Here is a 17,964-nt window from a genome sequence, read left to right on the forward strand (position 1 = left end):
TTTATGTAAAGTGGAGAAGGAAAGGTTAAGAAAACAGGAAGAGAGGGAAGCAGAATAACAAATAAAGGCCCCATAGGAAATGGAAAGAGTGTGGGATAAAGCAGAGGATTAGTTTTGAAAGAATTTGATAAATCTGTGAGTGAGTGATAGACTGAGAGAAAAGGGACTAATTAAAGTGTGAGTGTAATGAGAGTTAAGTGATAGAGCAGGAAGAATTGTAGGTTTTGGTTACATTTCCAATCAATTTTAAATTTCTGATGAAGAATAGTTCTGGATGATGGGGAACAGGATATGGCATGTCAAAGAGAAGGATGGATGAAGTTTGTTGGAGTAAAGGAATTCAAGGAAGCTTGAAATAAGAACTTCAGATGTGATGATCTCATGTGGAAATAAACCCTTGATGAAGAGTTGGGATCCCCTTGTTTCAATTCAGAGCCGCTAAGGAGTCCCTAGATATGTCCTTTTTTTTTCTTTTCTTTTTTCTTTCTTTCTCTTCCCCACCACCGCCCCCCCCATCATGTGCTATAAAATAGGAACTGGCTCAATTAAATTGATACTAAGTCAGACGTGGTTAGCTTCAGTTAGGCAGCAAATTCCCGTGGTAGCAAGCTTCATTCCCAGGCTATAACGGTGTTTGTAATAAAAATGAGAGAACTTGGGACTTCCCTGGTGGTCCAGTAGCTAAGGCTCCATGCTCCCAATGCAGGGGACCCGGGTTCAATCCCTGGTCAGGGAACTAGATCCCACAATATGCAACTAAAGATTCCACAAGATGCAACTAAAGATTCCACAAGGTGCAACTAAAGCTCCCACAAGACAGAACTAAATATCCCACAAGACGCAACTAAAGAAACTGCATGCTGCAACTAAAAGATCCCTCATGCTGCAACTAAAAGATCCCTCATGCTGCAACAAAGCTCCTGCGTGCCACAACTAAGACCCAGTGCAGGCAAATAAATAAATAAATATATTTTTTTAAAAATAGAGAACTCTATAGTTCATCCTTATTAAAGGTAAAAATAGAGGATAGCAATTGATATGCTCTTATATTAAAAGAATATCTAAAGATATATTTTTGTCATGGAGATGTTTCACTTATTTTATTAGATTGAGATGAGTAGTCTTGTTTTTTAACAACGTTGTGTGTACTGTTTCTCTTTTTAGCATCCCAATGTGTTCGTTGGTTAACCAGCATCTTAGTCTCCTAGCAAGAAAGTTTCCTGAAACTAAATTTGTTAAAGCCATTGTGAATAGCTGTATTCAACACTGCCATGACAATTGTTTACCAACAATTTTTGTTTATAAAAATGGTCAGATAGAAGGCAAATTCATTGGAATTATAGAATGTGGAGGGATAAATCTCAAGCTGGAAGGTAATGATGTTACTTTTAAATTCATTTGTAAAACAACTTCTATAACATATATCATGAAAGTTTATTTTCATAAAACATAAGGTTTTTCCTCTTATTTCTTATTTCCTCTTACTTCTTTTTCTTCTTAGATGCCTCCAGATTAATTTTCCTACATTAATACTATCATAACACGCATTTGCTTAAATCCTTAATGGTTCCTTGTTTCAAATAAGTTAAAAATTCAGAATTATATGCTTGAAATTTTCAGCCCATCTATACAATTATACTTCTCAGTGCTTCCTAGTTGCTGCTCCAGCCAGGCTGGTCTTCAACCACTACCTCAGATGCACTTAACTCATTTATGGCTTTATACTTTGTTTCATACTCTTTCCCTATACCCCAAATACCCTACCCTACTTTTTTCTTCCATCCAAACCCTATTCCTTCATGGGTCTCCTAGGTTACCATTTATTCTATTATGTGATTCTGGACCAATTTATAATCTGTTTTCATCTTCTCTACTGAATTTCTATAGCATATATTCTCTATACAACTTATTTTCCACTTACCTACATACTGTCAGATTTTGTTGGTTAACCAATTCCCTTTGAGTTTTGTCTCCCTAACAGGTACGAGGACTATGCCTACTACTATTTTCTTTTTGACAGTACACAGCACAGGACTTTATATTTTTACCTTTTTAAATAATGTTTACTTTCTAACCTAGTTCTAAGACCATATTCTTCAGTTAGTCATTTCTTGGAACTGCTTTAATCCTGTATTATTAAAATCTTTCTCTCAGACAATCGTATTAAAGCCATTGTGAATAGCTATTTTTAACAGCTTTTCTTTCACTCTCTCATTCCCCTAAAACTGCTTTTGGCCTTACTAAGACCTCCAGTATTTTGATTGTTCCAGAATTTTCCTTCTCCCAGTCTCTAAGGCCCCTCTTTGTTTTACTACCTTGTTTTTTCAGCTTGTACCTTATCCTCTAAATTTAAAAACTACATAAGAATACAGACCATAATATAGTAACTATTCATGTAATCATTACCAAAAATAACAAATGTGAACATTTGTTCATGTTTGCTTCAGCTATTTGTTTATTATTGAAAAAACAGTACAGATATTGTTGAGGTTACCTGTATTTCCATTCCTAATCCTGTTCCCCTCCCTGCCTCACTAAGCAATCACTATCATGAATAGTGTGTTATCTGGTCCATGTTTTTTTAAAATTTTTATATTTGAAAAAAAATTTTTAATTGTAAAATACACATAACATGAAATTTACCATTTTAACCATTTAAAAATGTACAATACAGTATTATTAACTGTAGTTATTGTGGTATACATTACATACCTGGGACTTAATTTATAAATAATGTTATTTTATTTAATCATTTTTAAGTATATCTTTAAGTGACATTAAGTATTGATATATTTTCACTGTTGTGTTGCTATCATCACCATTATCCATCTCTAGAACTCTTTGCATCTTTCATAACTGCAACTCTATATCCTTAAACAATAACTCCCTATTCTCTGTTCCCTTCAGCCCCTGGCAACCACCATTCTGCTTTCTACCTCTGAATTTGACTCCTCTCAGTGAGGAGTGTTTGTCCTTTTGTGACTGGCTTATTTCACTTGGCATAATGTCCTCAAGGTTAATCCATGTTGTAGCATGGGTCAGGATTTCCTTCCTCTTTAAGGCTTTAAGGCTGAATAATATTCCATTGTATGTTTTTATAGCACATTTTGTTTACCCATTAATGTGTTGATGGAAAGATTTGTTGCTTCTATCTTTGGCTGTTGCAAATAATGCTGCTATGAACATGGATGTGCAAATAACCTGTTCTAGTCCCTGTTTTCAGTTCTTTTGAGTGTATACTCAGAAGTAGAGTTGCTAGATCATATGATAATTCTACTTTAATTTTCTGAGCGACAGCATACTGTTTTCCATAGGGGCTGCACCACATTGCACTCCCACCAACAATACACGGGAGTTCTAATTTCTCTGTATCCACACCAACACCTGTTACGTTCTGTTTTATTTTTTAAAATAGTAACCATCCTAATGTATGCGATGTGTTTTTCCCCCACTGGCTTTTAATATTTCCAGTGTCATTTTTCAGGATTTAAAAAAATGCTTCAGGGCTTCCCTGGTGGCGCAGTGGTTGAGAGTCCACCTGCCAATGCGGGGGACACGGGTTCGTGCCCAGGTCTGGGAAGATCCCACATGCCGTGGAGCGGCAGGGCCCGTGAGCCATGGCCGCTGAGCCTGCGCGTCCGGAGCCTGTGCTCCGCAGCGGGAGAGGCCACAGCAGTGAGAGGCCCGCGTACCGCAAAAAAAAAAAAAGCTTCAATCTGTTTCTGAAATTTCTCCTATGTTCCACTGGTCTGTTTGTCTATCCCTGAATCAATACAGCACTGTGTTAATTACTGTACCTTTCTAACAATCTAGTTGTCTCTAGTAGAGCAAGTCTTTTTCAAAATTTAATATAAATGTTGGAATTAGTCAAGTTCTGTGAGAAATACTGTTGGTTAGTTATTAGAATTATATTTATAGATTAATTGTTGGAGACTTGATATCCTAATAACAGTGAATGTTCCTATCCATGAATAAGATATAGCATGTCACTTATTTTGGTCTTCTTTCATTTTTTGGTAATTTTCCTCATAAATATAATATATTTACAGTTGGCCCTTGAACAACACAGGGGTTAGGAGCACTGACCCCATGCAGTCGAAAATCCACACATAACTTTACAGTTGGCCCTCTATATCTGCGGTTCTGCATCTGTGGATTCAACCAACCATGGATCATGTAGTACTATAATATACATTTACTGAAAGAAAATCCACGTATAAGTGAACCCCTGCAGTTCAAACCTGTATTGTTCGAGGGTCAATTGTATTACTTTTCATAATGTAATATATTTTGTAATTTTCCTCATAAGTGTATTTTGTAATTTTCCTCACAAATGGTCTGTTCATTTATACAGTGCTTAGGAATAAATTTAACAAATATGGAATTTGCAGGGTTGGGGGATTTTGGTTATCAGTTCAATTCTTTTCAGTTTCTCTCTTGAATATGTTTTCGTAATTCACATTTTTGTTGAAATTTTCCCACTAAAATTTTCAAATGTACTGGCATACTTTTTTTCTCATAGTAGTCTCATGGCTTTAAAATCTTTACTTGGTTATGCCCCATGTAAAATCTTTATACTATTTGGTTTCTTTCCTTTACTTGTGATCATTTTTGCCCAAGGTGTGTCTATTAGTCTCCTCAAAGAATCAACTTTTGATTTTGTTGGTCACCTCTACTGATTTTGTTTTTCTACTTTTGCTAAAGTCTTTTCTTCATTATATGCCTCATTCTGCTTTCTTTGGGTTTACTTTATTGTTTTTTTTCCCTAACTTCTTGATTTGTACTTTCAAAGCACTATTTTCAGTCATTTTAAAATAAACATATTAACCATAATTTCTCCCTTTAAGTATAACTTTGCTGTATCCAATGTGTATCTTGATATTGTAGTACTTTCATTGTAATCTAGTTCTAAATATATCATCATTTCCACATTAATTTTATTAGAGTCACCTTCTGTTTCATATAGATGTTCCAAGATTTTTATCTGATTTATTGATGGATTATTTATTGCAGAACTTGAATGGAAGCTAGCAGAAGTTGGAGCAATACAGACTGATTTGGAAGAAAACCCCCAAAAAGTCATTGTAGATGTGATGGTATCTTCAATTAGAAACACTTCTATTTATGATGACACTAATAGCTCAAACAGTGATAATGACGATACCAAATAGAAATATTTAATAAGTAGCTTTAAAGTGTTTATATATGGAATATTTTATTTGCCACTGCCTTTATAATCAAAGATCAGAGAATTCATAAATAAGTTTCTTTTCTTTTTTATATTAGAATTATAGCTTATATGTCATTATAAAAACTTTCAGGTATTTTAGAATATTCATTGCCTCCAACAAAACTAGAATTTGTACTGAACCCTTAATATTTTTCTGTGATTTATTTTTTTTCGGATCCTTATTGGACAAAAACAAAAATATTACAAGTCCTCTGTGTTGCCTGCTCACTTCCAAAGAGGCCTGTGGATAAAAGTGTTGAAAGAGGACCATGAAATTTCATTTAATTTACTTCAATATTAAAGTCTATTATTTAGGGGCTTTGAATGAAAATACTTAAACTTATGACCATAAGACTTTTCTTTGAAATCTCTTACCTATTAAAAAAATTAATCAATAGAAAAAATGCAATTTAAAGATTCTGATCCTAGTCACGGCACCAAAAAAAAAAAAAAAAGGTTCTGAAAAGTACACAAGAAACTTCTCCACTCATTATTGTAGTTTTTAATAGTTGTTCTATTATTAAGTTAGAAAATATTGACTTACTAAGTATACTCACTCACAGTTAGGCAACAGAATCATTAGAACTGTATGACATTGTAAGTCATACAATGTAAGTTTCTAAATCATGAAGAGAAGTGAGAAAAATATATTGTGAGGCTTACATATGTTTTAATAGTAATCATAGAAGAATTCATCATGAGAAAATATATAATACGAGGACACTGAAGAAGACCTGCAGGATGTTTTATCTTGGCTTAATAATTAACACCACTTTTAGAGAAAATGGTGTTAAATCCAGCATGTAATAATAGTTCAATAACAGATTTTTTTTTTTTGGGTTTTTTTTTTTTGTGCAGTACGCGGGCCTCTCACTGTTGTGGCCTCTCTCGCTGCGAAGCACAGGCTCCGGACGCGCAGGCTCAGCGGCCATGGCCCACGGGCCCAGCCGCTCCGCGGCATATGGGATCTTCCCAGACCGGGGCACGAACCCACGTCCCCTGCATCGGCAGGTGGACTCTCAACCACTGTGCCACCAGGGAAGCCCTCAATAACAGATTTTATTCTTCTACTATTTTTGTATTGATGACCCATCATTCTGATTATGGATATTCACTGATATCTGTGAGAGAATCTAGACTTTAAATGATTAGATTACAAAAATAAATTGGTGAGAATTGAGGCAGTTTAACACGGAATCAGAAAAGGCTCTTTGCTCTTCTTGGGGGTGAGTTGGGATCACAGAGGCTGCAGAGAACGATGAAGTAGAAGGGAAGTTAAATACAGATTGAGTAAGGTAATGATAATTTATTTCACCAGATAAGGTAAAATTAAATGATCTAACTTTGAAAAGAATCAGGAAGACCCCTTCTGAGATAGCAAAGAAAGGTTTTGAAAACATACATATTGGGATGAAGGGAAGGGAAGTTGGGAGTTGCACACAGTGGTCTTTATTATAGCTTTATGCACACATATCAGAGACATAATTACCTATAAGACCCAACTCCTGAAATTCTCTAACAAATGGATGGAAAAAATTCCTATTGAGGATAAAACAGTTGTGGAAATTAAGGGAAAAGCCATATTATCATAAAGTTAAAATGTAACTTTAATGCCATCTAATACATATAAGTATAAACATTATTTCCCTTCCAGTTGAAACTAAATGCAAAAGGTTCCCCTAAATGTAATCTTTTTTAGTAAATCCATATTTCCTTTTTTAAGTTAAAATTAACAGAGGAAGTACTAAAAGTATTTAAGATGTCTGAATACAAAAATCCATATTTCTTTTAACTCTGAACTCAAATCCACCAGGTGGCAGTCGTCCTTACATACAAGCACAGCTCATGAAAACGTTAACATTCGTAAAATTCATAAAATTATAACATGTTAGAGGTGGCTGGTTTTGATTCCAGCCTCAGCCTTTTTCAAGTAATGCACACACACACAGAAATACATTCTTCTAGCAAGTACTTGTGCTTGCCAATACAGGTCAGTACTATTTCATACCCTACTTCATTTATGCATTCTCACTTAAGTAGGGTATAAATAAATAATTGTTAGAATGTGGGGGAATTATTTAATATTGTGTTTCCCATCTTATTGAATGAATTTTTATTTGCTTGGATACAAACTTAAAAAGGTTTTTTGAAATTGCCAATATTCAAACATTTTGACCTACAAAAATGGATATTTCATATAGCCAACATAATATTTTTCTCTATTCCTTGCTGCCAACCATGCTCTACTGAAACTCCCTTCCCTACTTTATCGTGTCTCTTATTGGTCAAAGTGTGGTCCTAGAATCAGCAGCAGCCCCAGGGAACTTGTTAGAAATGCAATCTCTGGCCCCATCCCAGACTAGCTGATTTGGAATTTTTGTGTTAATGAGATCATTTGATTAAGCTGCACTAGTTAGCAAGTCCCCTAAAGACATCTTGAACATATTCTTTAACTCTTCGCTCACACTTTTGGTTATGAAAAGTCTGTCTGGTTTAAAACTCCAATCTCAGGTCCCAAGCAGGTGTTCTCTGGCTGAACTTGTGACTCAGGAACTCTGAAGATGGAAGTTGGAGTTTGTTTTTAGCCAATTACTTCCCTCTCTATTCAAGTTCCATTCTCTGTGGTTTGGGGACTGGGAAGGAGATTAAGGAAGAAAGGGATAAGTTTCTCCTAACTGGGTAAATACAATCCACATTGCATCAAAATGTTCACTTTTTAATGGGCACATTGAGTTCTAGAAACTCAGAGGCAGCCTCTCCACTGCATGGTTCCTTGATATGGGCGATCAGTTCTTTCTGCAGCTCTTTCTCTTTTGATCTCTCTCAGTTCCCACTCCCAGAAGTATACCAGTCTCTTGCTGCTAGAATTTCTTTTTTCCCCTTGGGTGTCAAGGTGTTTCAAACCCGGTCGGCACTTTCTCCGCAGCATTGATGGACCCTGCAGAAATTTACATATCCCTGCCATGCCAGATTGTAGGAGTTATATTATTCCAGCTCACTTCCTGGCTAGCTGTTTCTCTCCAAGTCTCTATCTTCCTGTTCATGTAGTTGGATGCAGAGCATATCAACAACCTGCAAGAGATGAGATGCCAGTCTCTTCTTACAGTCACTGCAGTTTCTCTAGCTGATTCTGTTGGAGCCTTGTTCACTTAGAGTGTGGTGGGGAATAAATGGGAAATGAAAAGCCACAGTGCTCTCCAGGAACCTCGTAAGACGTGGCTCCAATGGTTCTCTCGTCCCCCTCTTCTCATGTGTTCTGCTTATAGGCCTGAAAGTGGGAGTGGGAGGTTTTGACCATGTTAGGTCCAGTTTTGTCCAGCTTGTAGTCTTGGCTGAAGGAGTAAGTATCTGGGTCCAAATGTAAGCAGCTGTTTAGAGGGTGAGTGCTTCATGTTCTTTGTTGCCTATTTTGGACCTCATTCAGCAGCCTCTCATACAGGTGTTAGCTGTGTCTATTATAGTGTTATATATTCTTGTGGGTCCTCAAATACTCAATTACTAACACAGTACTAGTGTTTCACTAACCGTTTTCAGTTTACCTCTCCTTTGTACTTTAATACACATTGCTAAGTTTACCTCCTGACAAGACTATAATCTGCCTACAATCATAATTTGGAATATAAGAATGATCCTAAAAATCTTCTAGCATGTTTTAACTTTCATCTCATTCATTCATTCATTCAATCATTCATTTAACTCAAGCATTGAAATGGATGCTGCATGTACAGTGGTGAGGAAAACACATGGTTCTTGCCTCCTGGAATTTACCATGTAGTGGTGACAGGGGGAAGCTAGTTAAGAGATAAGAAAACAAATATCAAATAAAGCGCAGTAATAGAGAATAACTGTGCGTACTATGTGCAGGGGGCAGGTGAGAGGTAGGAGGAAGACCTCTTAAATAGGGTAGTTAGATCTTTGAGACACGAAGATTGAGGAGGAACCAGCCAGGATAAAAGGTAGGAGGGTGGTCCAGGCAAGAGCACAGCGTGTACCAAAGTCTGAGAATACAGAGAGATTAGCAAGGAACTGGAAGTGTTACAGGAAAAGAAGAAAATGGTAGGACATGAGGTTGGAGAGGTAGCAGGGGCTAGATCAAAGAGGTTATTATGGCCACAATTAGGAATTTGGATATAATGGGAAACAAGGATTTTAAGTAGGAACATGTGATTTTATTTATATTTTTAAAAGAATATTCTTGCTGCTCTGTGGAGAACAGATTGAAGGGAGCATCTAAGATATTTGAGATAGTCAAGAGGAGACATCAGATAGACAATTGGATATGTGTTTGGAACCCAAAGGAGAGGTGTAGGCTGGAGTTGCAAATCTATGAGTTGTTTCAACCATTCCTAGGGTTTCAACCACAAATCATAAAAATCTAAAACCACCCATCCTTATCACCTAACCTTTCTGCAGTAGTTTGTAATTTACACTTGATCATCACAATTCTGAGATGCTTTTCTTCTCACTTTACAGATAAATACCCTGATGCTCAGAGAAATTACTTAACTTGCTCAGTGTCTCTTAGTATTAGTCAGGATTTAAGCCTAGACTTTTGATTACAAAGTCTATAATACCACCTCATATTATTGACTTCCCTCTATTTTAAAGGATCTAGAAAGGATAAGAGTAATTGATTAAACCATGAAGGATTCTTAAAAAAAAAAAAAACCCTAACAGTATATTCCCTATTATGCATATCAAACTTCCCATGTTCCAATTCACCTTAAAGTACAGTGGTAAAACTAGGAATGTCAAGGAAAGGATGGATGAGAGAGGTATTATGAAAGAACAGAAAGGACATAAGGACACAGGGAACTAGGGGAAGAAATTGAGCAAGAGATTAAGACCTACACAAAAAGGAACATCATTAATAATAGCCAATATGGGATTTCTTATGTACCAGGTAGTACAATGCACGCGCACACACACACACACACACTCTATATTCTATATCTTCTCTCAATTATCCTATGAGACAGGATTATTATCCTTCATTTACAGATGAGGAAAGTGAAGAACAGATAAATAACTTACTCAGAGTCATGCAGATATTAAGTAGTGGGGCTGGAATAAATCCTGGCCTTTAATTCCCAATTCTGTACTCTTAGCCACTAAGCTATATTGCCTCCATCAAGACATCACCTGTGGAGATCAGTTGGGAAGGGAGTTGGAAATGCTCAGTTTAAATTATAGCAAGGTGGACAAGAAGAAATGAACAATATTTGAATTACATAAATTGTGTTTAAGGAGAGGATTTAGGCTGGGGGACAATTTAGGGTCTATGAAACTATGAGGCAGGATTTTTCTTTTAGGGAAAAGTGGAGTCTGGCAGTTGGAAATGTGATTAAAAATATCTGATACAGTTTTCGTCTTTGAGAGAATATGGGCAGAAAGATAAGTTGTGAACTGAGCCACAGGAAATGTCTGAGTGGTGGCAGAGGAGTGAGCAGAAAAACGGGATTATCAACAGGTCTTGGTAAATGATTAAATACATAAAGTAAGAGAGGAAGGAGTCAAAGATGAACATGATATATTCCTAGGGAGTAAGAGGACAATGGAACCATTAAAAAGGGCAAAGGTTTTTTTTTTTTTTTTTTTTTTTTTTTGCGGTACGCGGGCCTCTCACTGTTGGGCCCTCTTCTGTTGTGGCCTCTCCTGTTGGGGAGCACAGGCTCCGGACGCGCAGGCCCAGTGGCCATGGCTCACGGGCCCGGCCGCTCCGCGGCATGTGGGATCCTCCCAGACCAGGGCACGAACCCGTGTCCTGTCCCCTGCATCGGCAGGCGGACTCTCAACCACTGCGCCACCAGGGAAGCCTGCAAAGGTATTTTTGAAGATATGTGGTTCTAGATGATGCAGAATATGAGATCACTTTCTCTAGAATAAAATCCAAACATCCACATCCTAGGAAAAGCATTCAAACCCTCTTGTCTAGTTGAAACCTTCCTTATCAGTATTATTAATCTTGCCTCATCTCTTGCTACCAGTATGTTAGGACTCATGATCACAAGTGACAGAAAACTCATTGGTTTAAGCAATAAATACATGAAAGAATTTATTGAGTAACTTAGCTGAAATTTCCATAATTATCTAGTCCACAATGGATTCAGGGCATCAAACGTGTCTCCAGGCCAAATCTCCATTTTTGAATCTTTCTTCCATGTTGCCTTCTTTCTCAGAATCTGTGAGTGGGAAGATGGCTTCAGGCTTCCATTTTTCCAGACTTAAATCCATTGGAAAAGAGAGATCACCCTTCTTAGTAAATCTAAACTAAGGCAGAGGATTAACTCAAATATGTTTTCCTCTGGAGTCCTGCCCCAACCATATGGTCTGAGAGTGAAGAAAGGATAGTTCTCCAAAGGAAATGATCAGAATAGGGAAAGACTGCTAAGCAGGAAAAAAAATGTCTACTAAAATCCTGTCATATGATGACTCCATCATGCTTTCCCACTGTCGACAGAAAAATCCTCAGGTGAATGATCAGGGATCTGAATAAGTTCCTCGATTCTGATGTTCCTTTTATCTTGAGTACACTGCAAGAATTTGAAATGTTTACTAAGATGAATGTTACCTTGAAGGGAGGATTTTATAGTCACAACAGTTGTTTATTTTTTGAAACAAGAAAATAGCTTCTATTTCAAACCCCAAGGACATTCATTAAAATATGAAAACTATTAGGAATTAGGAAAGTAAAAGATCTCTTTTCCAATAATTTTCAGCTACTGAAATGTGCTTTCCCTTGTGGACCAAGTGTGTCTTAACCATCGAGGGAAGTAATTTCCCCCTAAGATAAGGGGGAGATTCACACGTTTTTCCAACATGGGAAGCAGTGCAAATTAGGGTCCTGGTTTATCCCCACTGCTTCATCTCCCATCTTCCTTTATACTGCCACCTGGCCTTTAGGGCCAGGTAAAAACTCCAAAGGAGCACGTCCATACCTTCTTTGGCTTCCCTCCTCCAGCCAAGGATTCACGTTCGGTCTCCCCAGGCCCAGCCTCCAATCAGAAGCGACTAAAGCAGTGCACCTGAAGGAGAGGGGAAGGGAAGAGTCTGGAGATGCAGTCACCTTCACAAATCCCCTCTTCCAGTCCAAGGAGACAAAACGCAAGTGATACCATTGGAAGGGGAAAAAAGTCTTTCGCCCGCCAACACCCGAAAGTTTTTTCCTGGCGTTGGCAAAATGATTTGCTTTTCAAGAGAGAGAGGGTCCGCTTTTTGGCCTCTGGATCCCTTTCTCTCCTCCTCGCTCCTCGAATCCAGGGTGAAAACCAAAGCCGCCCTGACCCAAAGTTAACACTCCCGGGTTCGGCCGCACCCTCAGCCGACCAGGCCCCGCCTCCCCTGCTTTCCAGTAACCGGTGCGGGGAAGGAGCGCCAGGGAGATCTCGGTTTTTCTGCACTGCCGGCGGCGGCCGCGGATCGCGCAAACGCGCGGCCCAAGGGAGCGGGAGTCTTCTCCGGCGCCCGGGAATCCCTCCGCAGCTCACGGCTGCCTAACGAGGCAAGTCGCATGCGCACCGAGACGCGCCGGGGAAAGGGAGAGTGAGGGGAGGGGCGAACGCAGAGCACCAGCCGTCGGAGCCCGCGGGGGTCACTGATGACGCATGCGCCGAGAAGGAGTGCAATCACAGCCTCGGCTTGCGGCGACCGGCTTAAAAAAGGAAACACCCGAGACCGAGAGGGCGAACGAAAGCTGGCTGCCGACGCGTGCGCGCTCCCGGTAAGTGGCGCCCCACCGGGTGGGCCTGGGGCGTGACGTCCGCCGGTAGGCTTGCCTGGGTGGCGCATGCGTGCTACCGGTGCTGGTGGAGGAGGGGAAGGAAAGGGAGGGGGAGGAGGAGCGGGAGGCAGTCGCGGGGAATTGTTTGGGGGTGGGTGGGGGGCGCCGCTCAGCCCAGGTAGTGCCTGAGCTGGGAGCCACGGCGTCTTCCGGGCGCAGCCGGGTTAGCTGTTCCGAGTCACCGCAGCTAGGCTCCAGGGTGGGGGAGGGAAGAAGCCGGAGCTGCCGCAAGCCACACGGTGAGGGCGCGGGGAAGGGGAGGGAGCGGGGGGCGGTGTGTACGGGCCCGGGGGGCGGCGGCCAGGGGAGGGGCGGGCGGGTGCTGAAGCCCAAGTTTTGCCTGTCGCCCTAGTGTGTCTTTTCTCGGGAGTTGGGACGGAGGCCCGCCCCGGTTGAGGGGCCCTCCGGAAAAGCTGGGGTTACCTGCGGGGCAGGGGCGGGATTGGGGTGCACGGCGGGGCCGGGTGGCTGGAGCGCGCTCTTGGGCTGGGGCCGATTCGAGCGGCAGAGCGGCCGGGAAAGCCGGAGACCGGGTGCGGAGAGGGCTTTCGCTGGGGACCCGTTAGGCCTTGTGACCCACTTTATTCCTGTCACAACTCGGGCACGTTTGGAGCGGAGCCCAATGGGGCGCCAGGACGGCCAGCTCCTCCGGGGAACCCCCGCCCTGCCGGCCCTCGGCCCTCGCGCCGCGGTCCGCAGTCCATGCAGCGGCCACCGCCGCCCGTGGGCTGGTTCCGTTAGTGGTCGCGGTTCTGGGCCTCGGTCCCCGGGGAGCGCGCGGCTCCGCGCGTCCGACTCGAGCGACTGCGCGGGTTCGAGGGTTCCCCGCGCGGCGCCGCTCCTTCCTTCCGTCCACCCGCTCCCGCCTGCTCCCTGTCACCGCGGCAGCTAGCTCTTCTAGCTGCCTTTCCGCCGGCGAAGCCGTATAGCTCGTCCTGGAGCTCTGGCCCCAGGAGTGTAGTTTGCAACGCGTAGCGCCGCAGAGCTTATATTCTTGAGTGCCTTTTCGCCGGTGTAGAAGTCGTCCTGTTAGTAATAGTGAGCAGAATCCTGAAAGGTAAAAGCCTCGGCCTCTGACCTGGCAAATGAAAGATCGAATCAGGTGGCGGTTTCTTGCTATCAGAATGCCACGCTCTACGACTTTAAGCCTTTCTAACCTTAAAAAGAAAGAAAGAAAGAAAGAAAGAAAGAAACCCCAATGTCTTCTTTTACAGTGAAGGAAAAGCCCAAGAAGTAAAGAAACTTTTACAGTAATTGTTGATTTGGCTATTATGCTGATCCCCCGAATCAAAAAAAGGTAATTTCACTTAAGTCTGCGTTCTAATTTGTAGCTTCATTTTAAGTGATGAGGAGAAAATTGTGCGGCGTTTTCCCTCTACCCCGTTGAAAAATAAACGTTCTAAAAAGGATAAAATTTAGGTAATGAGGTGCTTTCTCTGTTTAAAAATCTTTGGGGGGGGGAGAAACTAACTCAGGTGTTAAGTAGTTGACTGAACAGAATGTCATTAAAGGTTAGCCTGAAGAAGATGGATGGAAGTTGTGGTAGAACTAGTCATGCTCAGCTGTGAAAAGAAGAATGAGGAAGCTTTCTGTGTAATGACATGGAAAGATCTCCAAAATATGTTATAAAGCGAAAAAAAGCAAGATGTAGGACAGTGTGAATAATGTGCTACTTTGTGTGTTAAGGGGGCACCCGTGGAATAAGAATACAGATTTGTGTTTGTTTTTCTAAGTACAAAGAAAATCTGGAGGGATAGTGGAAAACTAACAATAATGGGGCAGAGCCTGATGAGGGGATAGTGGGAAATGACATGCACACTGTATGTCCTTATATTTTAAAATATCTGTGACTATATTATGGGTTTATAAACTAGGTTAAACAAACTTCTCCTCTCCAAAATAATTTGCTATGTGGTTTTTTTCTGTTGCTTGTCTTTCCTTCCTAATTTACGGTACTTTTGGCTATTTTCAATATGGTTTCTTTTAAATTTTTTAGAAAATGAACTAAAATTGAAAGAAACTTTAGGATAAGTTTGGCTATCTATACTTCAGTTTTTAAGAGGCTGAGCTCACCAGTTTAACTCTTAAAGATGTTTAGTCTTATTTTGCTTTGCTAAAATGTATGACGTTCTTTACATTTGGCATTATGGCTGCATTATGCTGTTTTCAGAGCATAGTTTGTCCTCCCTTCCTTTCTTCCCCAGGAATCGTAGGTGTATAAAATTTTACTTTTACTTATTTTAACTCCAAAGTTGTCATGACAAATAGTTGGAGAATATGAATACTCCATTAAAATGATAAAAGAATTGATTGTCCAGGTAGTTTGCTTTTCAGATTGGGAAATGGTTTTCTCAAGGCAATCAGACATGAACCTCAGTGACATGTAAATTTATATTTGTATATATGTATATAGTACTACTTATGGAAAATTAGACCGATAAGTCAATGATCTGTTGGTGCAAAACACTAAAAACTTCTTACAACTTATGGATTGTTATAAGCAGTATGTAATTTTGGGAGGTGGGTACTCAAAATTCCTCTGGTGGCTAATGTTGTATAATGAAAAGTAGTGAATGTTGAGTGACAGTTGCTACGGGCATTTTTGTTATGTTACCAGCATTCCTTTTTATTTTGTAGGATAGGATAATTGTGTTATTTCTGTTTGATCTGTAGGTCTCTAGTAGCCAAACTTTTGCAAATAAATGGCATTTATTTTTCGGTTGAATTCCATGTGGGTCTATTCAGTCTTTTTGAAAAAACAGAATCGCATTTCAAAATTTTACTTAAAATTTTGTTTTTAACATTATAGAAGTAAATCAATGTTCATGAAGAATTAAAACAATACAATGTATATATAATAAGAGAAAACGCCCTTTGCACACTTCCACTTTATGTCATATCTCTCCCCAGAGATAACTGCTGCTAAACACTGTTACATAACCTTCCAGTTCTTTTTTCTGTGCATTTACAAACATAGACTTTTCAATCTTGAAAATAGAATTATATTGATTGATCGTCTGCTTTGCCAGTTTGCCTCTACTGTGGGCTGTTACTAACCCACAGGACAGGGAAATGACCTGGAGTATGTGAGAAAGTTTAACGTGTAGTATACACCTTAGGACATTCTCATCTTTTCACTTGTGAGGGGCTGGTTGGTTTGGGGTACATTTACAGAGTTTGTACTGAGGTCTTAACTGGTGTGAGCTTTGTGTGATGTAGATTGAATTCACCTGTAAGACATGGATTCCATGGCTTTTATAGGACTCTTTAGGGTCCACATTCTAGCGTTTTCTTTGGGTTTTGACCTGGTCATTAGCTCACAGGTTAAACTTTGATTTTATTCTCCTGTACTTGCGGACCACCAGAAAGCCCCTTAGATTACATCAGCCTCTCCTGGTCCTCTGAAGTGAACCTAGGCAGGCTTTGTCCTTAACTAAGAGACATTGATTGACTTGGATGGAATCCAGCCTTGGATGGAATCCAGCCTTTGAAGTGGAAAGGGGAGAAGAGGCATTTTGGTCCGGTTTGTGCTTTACTGACAGCAGACAAGTTGCGTGCATACTTCCACTCAGAGAGAACATTGCCCTTATAATAGTTCCAGAGGTGGTGGTTTTTTTGGTTTTGTTTTGTTTTTTTAAACCAAGCTGCGAATAATTACCAAGACTTAATTCTTTTTAGGTGATAGAAAGTTGAGTATTAGTCAAGATACTTTACTAAGCTATGTGAGATACATAGAAAGATGCAGTATAATTGACCCTGCCCTCAGAGGGTTTGAAATCTAGTATGGTTAAAAGAGCATGTATGTAATGATTATAACACAAGATGGGAAATGATAGATTCCAGAAGAAAAACATACATGAGGTTTGTAAGGGTAAGACTGTTTCTAGCTTTTTATTTTTGTGGGCATGGAGCTTGGAGGGAGAGTAGATATCTCAACGTTTTTAATAGTTAAGAAAGGATAGAACAAACTTATAAAGCTCAAATCTTAAGTCTTAAGGGGTAAGGTAAGGAAGTAAGGAGTTAAATTGCATCCTCATAGCAGGCACTTATGAACACTAATTGATAGTTTATTTTTGTTTGTTTGCTTTTTACTCTCTCCCACTGGAAAGAACCATTTGATGTTTTATTTGATCATTAAAATACAGCCTCTCTTAGATTTCAGGATTTTAGAATAGGAGATTTAATTCTGCTAGTTAACTATTGTCTACTATCTAATATGTCAGGCAGTGTTAGTATTAAAAGTAAATTGTTTTTTCCTATCATGTTTTTTTTCCTTCAAAGCACATATTTAATGTCACCTCTCTCCCACATTTTTACTTCTGGTGCTATGTCAAATAAAATATTTATTTGCTGTATGCATTTTAAACTATGAAAGCAAACAACAATATGGTGAAAACTCAAGAGTTCCACAGCAAAACTACCTTTTATTGTTTGTGTCTCTTTCCAGTTCTTTGCAGATGCATAAAGTAAAAAAATAATTTTAAAGTGCAGTTTCTTGTAAGCACTGTACCAGTGGACATTGTATTTTCTCCTTTTCTGAGTCTAAAATTCTAGATGGATTGTATGAATTATAGAATACATTTTAAGTGTCAGAGCAATTTAATTCTTGCTAATTGATTGATTTTTATAATGGCATTTATATTTATAGGTTGCTTTACAACCATTTGTTACTTATTTTTATAGCTCTGTTAGGTATAACTCCTGTGAATTAGGTGGGTAAGAGATTGCTGTTTTTCTCCATGTTTTTGATTATGCGAATGTTAAATTACCTAAACTCCTCATAACTATAGTATCAACTTTGAGTTATTAGTTATTTTAGGTGTGTATTTCATAAAGATGTAAGTCTACTTGTTATTTTAAGTCTTAGAAGTCTACAGAAAAATCACTTGTAAAAAATAAATTTTTATGTATTATTTTTGACTTTCATAGGATACTGTTTAGAATGTGATTTACC

At 39.5% G+C, this 17,964-nt stretch overlaps 3 protein-coding genes across 4 annotated transcripts in view; 2 read left to right on the forward strand and 1 right to left on the reverse strand.

Annotated features, from left to right (window-relative positions):
* PDCL2 (phosducin like 2) overlaps nt 1–5,182 on the forward strand; it is a 28,355-nt gene extending 23,173 nt beyond the window's left edge. The window contains exons 4-5 of the mRNA XM_081238750.1: nt 1,165–1,373; nt 5,014–5,182. Coding sequence (XP_081094876.1) covers nt 1,165–1,373; nt 5,014–5,171 — 367 coding nt within the window. The 3' untranslated portion in view covers nt 5,172–5,182. The remainder of the gene's footprint in view (nt 1–1,164; nt 1,374–5,013) is intronic.
* A 6,077-nt stretch (nt 5,183–11,259) lies between these two features.
* LOC308628103 (uncharacterized protein) lies at nt 11,260–13,018 on the reverse strand (the record flags this gene model as incomplete). Its single annotated transcript, XM_081254674.1, has 3 exons — nt 11,260–11,763; nt 12,169–12,255; nt 12,346–13,018. The coding sequence occupies one exon, from the start codon at nt 13,016–13,018 to the stop codon at nt 12,548–12,550; it is 471 nt and encodes a 156-aa protein (XP_081110800.1). The 3' UTR covers nt 11,260–11,763; nt 12,169–12,255; nt 12,346–12,547.
* Nucleotides 13,019–13,100: 82 nt separating this feature from the next.
* The window catches only part of CLOCK (clock circadian regulator), a 133,574-nt gene continuing 128,710 nt past the window's right edge, over nt 13,101–17,964 (forward strand). For both annotated transcript variants that reach the window (XM_081227145.1, XM_081227146.1), the window contains exons 1-2: nt 13,101–13,249; nt 14,225–14,307. The gene's annotated coding sequence lies outside the window, so the exon portion shown is untranslated. The remainder of the gene's footprint in view (nt 13,250–14,224; nt 14,308–17,964) is intronic.

The sequence above is a fragment of the Mesoplodon bidens genome (assembly GCF_964165515.1).
Source record: "Mesoplodon bidens genome assembly, chromosome: 1".
Classification (NCBI taxonomy): Eukaryota; Metazoa; Chordata; class Mammalia; order Artiodactyla; family Ziphiidae; genus Mesoplodon; species Mesoplodon bidens.